This window comes from Aphis gossypii, unplaced genomic scaffold (genome assembly GCF_020184175.1).
Source record: "Aphis gossypii isolate Hap1 unplaced genomic scaffold, ASM2018417v2 Contig00055, whole genome shotgun sequence".
NCBI lineage: Eukaryota > Metazoa > Arthropoda > Insecta > Hemiptera > Aphididae > Aphis > Aphis gossypii.
In genome coordinates, this window is record NW_026082994.1 from 56486 (window position 1) to 63432 (window position 6947).

A 6947-nucleotide genomic window follows, 5' to 3' on the forward strand; every position below is an offset into this window, starting at 1 on the left:
ATTTCCAGGAGAAGGTTCTTATGTAAGAAAAAGTTAAGAAAATTGCACGGAAAATTAAAAAAAAATACAATGAAAAATAAAAAATACCGATGACTACTATTACTATTATTATTATTATTATTATTATTATTACTATTTTATTTTCGGTAATCATGGTAACAATTTTTTTGTTATTATCAGGGTTCGGGACTTATAGCATTTGCATATCCATCATAAATGATGTAAAACATAGCAGAGTGATATATAAATATGTTTTAAAGTACGGAGAATTCAAATATGAAATTTTATTTTGCATATTTTTGCATATTTTAGAGGTTTTTGCATATTTTTGCATATTTTTTATTTTTTATTATTTTTTTTTTGTTATGTTAACGCATATTTCACGATTTTATACGATTGATGGATAATATTATTGTTCAAAATGTAATAATTAAAATTTTGAACGATTAATTACAAAAAATTGTTTTAAGTGTAGGAATACAATTTAATATGTAGCTATCTGTCACAAAAATGTTGCACATGAACGTGATTTATAAATACTCAATAAATCGAAAACCATGTAGTTATCTGAGATGGTTAATTGGAAAACGTCCGATATGCGTACTTATCTACAGGCTACATTCGTATCGCTCGACAAATGATGAAAATAATCTAATTTATTGTGTGATCGATAAACTGTACTGGTACACCGCAATTATTATTAGTTCGTTATTTGTCGTCGTTAATTCGAGTTCAAGTTCGATTCATAGTGTGCTGTGCGTTTAATTGTTTTTATTTTCACAAAATTTGTTAGGTATAACAATGCCAAAGGAAAAACAATCGGTGTGTGGTCGTTTAAGAAGTTACGTTATAGAATTTGGTCCTGATACTTTTTCCATAGTCGGGAATAATTTATTTTGTAAAATATGTGAAATTCGAATAAGTTCTGAGAAAAAATTTAATGTTAGCCAACATATTAGTACCGATAAACACCAAAAAGCTCTCAAAAGACACAAAGATCAAGAACAGAAAAAAAAACAAACGCTTTTGACCAGTTTGCCGACAAAATCAACATTTAATACTGATTTATGCGAAGCTTTAATGGCGGCAAATATTCCTTTAAATAAACTTAATAATAGTAAATTTCGAGAATTTTTAGAAAAATATACAGGTAAAAATATACCATTTGAATCCACTCTTCGTAAGGGATACGTTGATGATGTGTATAATAAAACTATTGAGAATATTAAAACTGAGATAGGTGAAAATAAAATTTGGGTCTCTATTGATGAGACGTGCGATGTCGAAGGACGTTACATAGCAAACGTCGTTGTAGGTGTTCTCAAGACTGATAGTATTGGCAATATATTTTTACTACACTCGGAACAACTGGATAGAACTAATCATACAACAATTTGCAAACTATTTGAAAAGGCAATGGGAATCTTATGGCCTGGAAGTATCAATTACGACAATGTTCTATTATTTTTAACAGACGCCGCACCATACATGGTAAAGGCCGGATCTGTTTTAAAAAGTTTTTATACCAAAATGGTTCATGCTACATGTGTTGCCCACGGGATTCATCGTGTAGCCGAGGAAATTCGAGGACAATTTAATGAGGTAGATAACTTAATATCAAATGTGAAAAAAATTTTTAGAAAAGCCCCTTCTAGAATTCAATTATTTAAAACTGAAGCACCTGAAATTAAATTACCACCAGAACCTATAATAACTCGTTGGGGAACATGGTTGGATGCCGCAATATACTATTGCGAACATTATGAAACGATTGTTCGCATTTTAAATTTATTAGACGAAAATGACGCCGTTAGTATTAAAAAGGCAAAATTATGTATATCACAACCGAATTTACAAAGCAACTTGGCTTATATCAAATCCAATTTTGAAGTATTAACTGTAGCTATTAAACAACTACAAACACAATATGTTCCATTAACAGATTCGCTAAAAGTTATAGAGGATATTGAATCGAAATTATGTAATTTACATGGACCATATGGAATTGCCGTTTTGAAAAAACTTGATAATGTATTAATTAAAAACCAGGGTTTAAATAGTTTAAAACAAATATCTAAAATAATCACCGGAGGAGAGTCCATGAACCTTAGTTCAATAGCAGAAGATCTAACATGTAATGATCTAGTATTTTTCAAGTATGCTCCCATTACTTCCGTCGACGTGGAACGTTCATTTTCGGCATACAAGTGTATTTTAGCCGATAATAGAAGAGCCTTCCAGTTCGAAAACGTTCGAAAACACCTTATAGTCCAATGCAATCACAAAGGTAAACATTTTATAAACAACAACAAATTTTTAGTAAATTTTTAACTATATTAAATTTATATAAATGCGTATTTTTTCAGAACATTCAAAACTAAATTTTTGAAGATTTTATTTTTATTTATTTTTTTAAATTTATTAATTAATAATTAAACTTAAATGACATTGTTTTTTTATTTATATGAATTAAATCCTTTTTTTAAATAACTTTTCAAATGCTTTTTTTTCATTTTTATTAAATTTTTACCTATATTATATTATTATATAAATGTGTATTTTTTTTTTTTTAGAACATTCAAAACCAAATTTTTAATGTTTTTAAATTTATTAATTTATAATTATACTTGAATTACAATTTTTTTATACTTATATGAAATAAATCCTTTTTTCAATGACTTTTTAAGTGCTATTTTTTTTTTGTTTTAGAGAATATTTTTAAGTTTATTGGGTCATATATAAGCGCATATTTTAGTGCTTTTTAGTGCTATAAGTCCCGAACCCTGGTTATTATTATTTATTTTCCCCATTTTTGTAACATTTTTCACTGATGATTCGCTCCTATTGGTCGCAAGAGAAGGTGCTTATGTAGTACAATTTTAGGAAAATTCACCAGAAAACTTCGGAATCTGGATGTAAAAAAACAACAACTGTCATTGCAGTCCAGCAAGAAAATAAACTATATTAAGGTCACTATTGATTATGATTGAATATAATAATTATAGACCTGTTGTTATATTTTGTTAAAACCATAACAACAAAAATAAGAATTAGCAAAATAAGTCAATGTCTACAGTAAATTTCAAATTCACAGCAATAAACTAACATAACAAGTTATACCAAGTTTTATTGTTTTACCAACAGGCAACAATATAAAAATTACGAGATGGCACATTATTGTATTTTACCCACCGTAGTAAAATAAAAAAATGATATAACTTTGCAACTTAAGTGTTAGAAATTATAAGCTTACGTACACATCTCGCGGGGTCCGCAATCCACCAAGTGTGGATTGCCTACATGATAATATTGATAATATACTGCTCGCATAATCATAAGAGGGTCTCACGGCAACGGCAAGCAGAATGACTATAATATTATGACTTGAGTAACTCACTGACTAATAAACGTAGAGCCTGAACAATGATAGATCGATGCTTACAATTTACACGGTACATTCGTAAAATCGTACCACGAATTTAGTGTGCAATAAGAAAGCATTTTACAAAATTCGCACATTAAAGTGGTGGTTTTACAAGATTTTTGAGAATCAAAACGGTCAATGAAAATGTCTAAGTTTTGAACACCGTTAAACCAAATATTAAATAACAAATTAATCAAAATTCGAATCATATTATATAGAATTGGCATTTTTAACCGGCAACGAAGTGCACGGAGCCAGCTAGTATATATATACATATATGACAACAATATTGTATGGTTCGTAATTTAATGTATTATTATGTAAATATAATTAATATAGGTACAAAAGTATGCTTTTAAATGAATATTTACTAGTGTGCCCTAAATCAGTTAGGGAACGTAGTTAAGACGCGCCCTACGGAGTCTAACCGGATTCGGGCACTAGTGCCCCAGCTCAGTTAGGGTTCGGAAATACGCCACCCGGACGGCCGTTCGTCAATCGTCGAAAACGTTGGGCACATTTGCAGTGTAACTGTGTGAGTGTGTGACAAACCAGTGAAACCCAATGTACTGTTATACTATCATAGTTTTATCATTGATAATGATAATAAATAAATCTATTTATAACATTGACTATTGTTTTTCAATAGGCAATTGCTTGTATTTATCGTCTGCGGCCTGCCACAGTTCCACCTCTGAGCAACGAGAAAAATATAATAATAAAGTTTGATTCGTAAATTTGTTTGTGGTGTTCCGTTAAGTTTTTTATGTTTATTTGAAATAACTATTTGAGTTACTTTGTTTAACAAGTCATAAAATCACTTAAAATGTTTTCAATATTTGAAAAGTATAAATGTAACAAAAAGAAAACCAATTGTGAAGTTAATACAGAAATATTTGCCACTGCCAGCAAGTAAAAATCTATAGTCTTTAAACTAAAATTAAAGTTCCACTGCAATCATATTGAAAAATTGTTTTACACTTTTAAAATTCTTTTCATGTTTATTTTATTTTATTATTAACGCCAAACGGCTTTTTAAATTACAACATAAAAAGTACATAAAAAGTACAATGGTAATACAAAATAGTTAACAACTAGTGAAATAAACTTATAATATATTGACTTAAATAATTAATATAAAGACAGAATAGACAAATTCTATAATAAAAATAAAAGGTTAAGTAAGCCTCCGTAGTTCATATAAGAGCCGCTAAATAAGTTTAATACTCAGAAGAGTTATTTAAATTGTGCATCAATCTCGAAAGTGGGGCATTTCTGGAGAAGTTAGATTTATTGGTAGTTGTATAGAAGGTATTTTGAAGCCTAGTGTTACTAGGAATACGAAAACTAAGTTCTTCCAGAATCCTCGGGGCATCAACTCGGCCTTCGATCAGACGCTGAATAAAAGCGATGCCAAAATTATCACGCCTGGCCGAAAGGGAATCGAGTCTAATTGCTTGACTAACAGGCCTGTAATCGTGTGGTTCATGTGGGATGTTGAGGCAATAACCAGCGAAGCGCATAAAACAGTTTTGAACCCGATCAATTCGACTAATGTCAACAGCGGTATAAGGTGACCATACAACAGAACCATATTCAATAACCGAACGGACTAATGCTTTATAGAGAGCCAAAAGGCAATTAGCAGAACTGAAGTTGACTGAATGACGTCTGATAAATCCTAAAACACGAAAGGATTTACTAATCATAAAATCGATATGAGGGCTGAAATTAAGCGATGGTACAAATAAAATGCCTAGATCCTGTACCTGATTGACACGTTGAATAGATATACCTCCCAGCCTATAATCAAAAGAAAACACTGAGTTAGAGCGATGAAAAGACATTACTTTGCATTTAGAGATGTTAAGGGATAAATTAAAAGTATTGCACCAATTGGTAAATTTATCTAAGGTGTTTTGAAGAGTGAGACAATCATTATTAGTGGTTATCCTCAGAAAAATTTTAGAATCATCGGCAAAAAGTAGAAGACGACAAGAGGAAATGGCTGAGCACATGGTATTGATGAAAATATTAAATAATAGGGGGCCTAAATGACTACCCTGTGGAACTCCGGATGATGCTCGGAAAAAATTGGAAGAATTGCCGAAGAGGCTGACAAATTGTCGACGATCACTGAGGTAGGAACCAAGCCATGATAAGAGTGGTTCACCAATTCCAAGCCTATCGAGGACAAAAAGAAGTGCATTGTGGTCTAGGGAGTCAAACGCCTTAGAAAAGTCTGTATATATCACATCAACCTGATTACCCAAATCAAAGTACGTGTGAAGGTAAGATACAAAGTCAATAAGACTGGTAGCTGTCGAGCGTCCTGGGAAGAATCCGTGTTGGTCAATAGAAATGGTGGTTAAAAGAGGACGCTCGATTCGTTTGAGTACTATGTACTCAAACAACTTACCTAATAGAGGTAAGCCGGAAATTGGTCGGTAGTTGGCAACATCAGCCGGATTCCCAGACTTCAAGATAGGTGTAACTCGACTAATTTTCCACACGGAAGGGAAAACCCCTTATAATAGTGATTGATTAAAAATTAAAGTTACTGGTAAACTTAGAGAGGCACGACAGTGGTAAAGAAGAATGGCAGAGATACCATCAGGCCCGGAACTACGAACATGAGATAGGGAGTTTAATGCTTCATTAACTTCATCTATGGATATGGATAATTTTGAAGGAAGGAAGGAAAATTGCTGGTTAGTAAATTCGTCGGATAAAGCATTGGAAGTAAACAGTGGATCACCATATACAGATGAGAAGTGAGAAGCAAACAAAGAGGCAACTTGATCACTTGAGGCCTTAGACTCACCAAAAAAAACCTCATCAGGTATAGTAGATACTCCTCGTTTACTACGAACAAACTCCCAAAATGATTTAGGATCTACTCCTGCATGTTAAGCAAATAATTTTTATAGAGTCGCTTAGATTCAAACTTACATTGGGCGCGCAGTCTAGAGAATATTAAGTATCGATTTTGACCACCTAGCATTTTATATAGTTTATGTGAATGTTTTTTCTTAAACAGAAGATTTTTTAGATCACTCGATACCCATTTGGGAAAGGTTGAATTTCGAAAGTTACGCCTTGGGACATGTTCACGAATACAGTCAAGCAGAGTTTCCTGCAAGAAATCGGCTGTTTGATCAACCGATCCTACGCCTAAGACGTTATCCCAAACAATGTTCTCTAATCTTTGAATAATCATATCATAGTTCCCATTTTTATAATCGTAATACGTATATTGAGCGTCAAGCATAGAGCGGACAGAAGGAGAGGGGCAAGATATGGACAAGGCAGGGTGGTATACATCACAAGGAACTAAGGTGTCAGCAGCTTGAAGGACTTGAGTGGATTCGTTGCTGGTGAAAATTAAGTGAAGAAGAGAACCAGTATTGTTAAGAATTTGATTCTTTTGAACGAAGTGAAGGAGACTAAATAGATCGCCAACTACACGGACCGTGTTGGTTATAGTACCAGAATAGACAAGACCAGAATCACTAACGGGCCA

The 6947-nt window shown here is 32.4% G+C and overlaps 1 protein-coding gene across 1 annotated transcript; it reads left to right on the top strand.

Annotated features, from left to right (window-relative positions):
- The first annotated feature begins 709 nt into the window (after positions 1 to 709).
- Positions 710 to 2785, top strand: LOC126553051 (uncharacterized). The gene is made up of 2 exons (XM_050208243.1): positions 710 to 2287; positions 2367 to 2785. The coding sequence occupies exons 1-2, from the start codon at positions 802 to 804 to the stop codon at positions 2387 to 2389; spliced, it is 1509 nt and encodes a 502-aa protein (XP_050064200.1). The 5' UTR covers positions 710 to 801; the 3' UTR covers positions 2390 to 2785.
- Positions 2786 to 6947: the final 4162 nt, after the last annotated feature.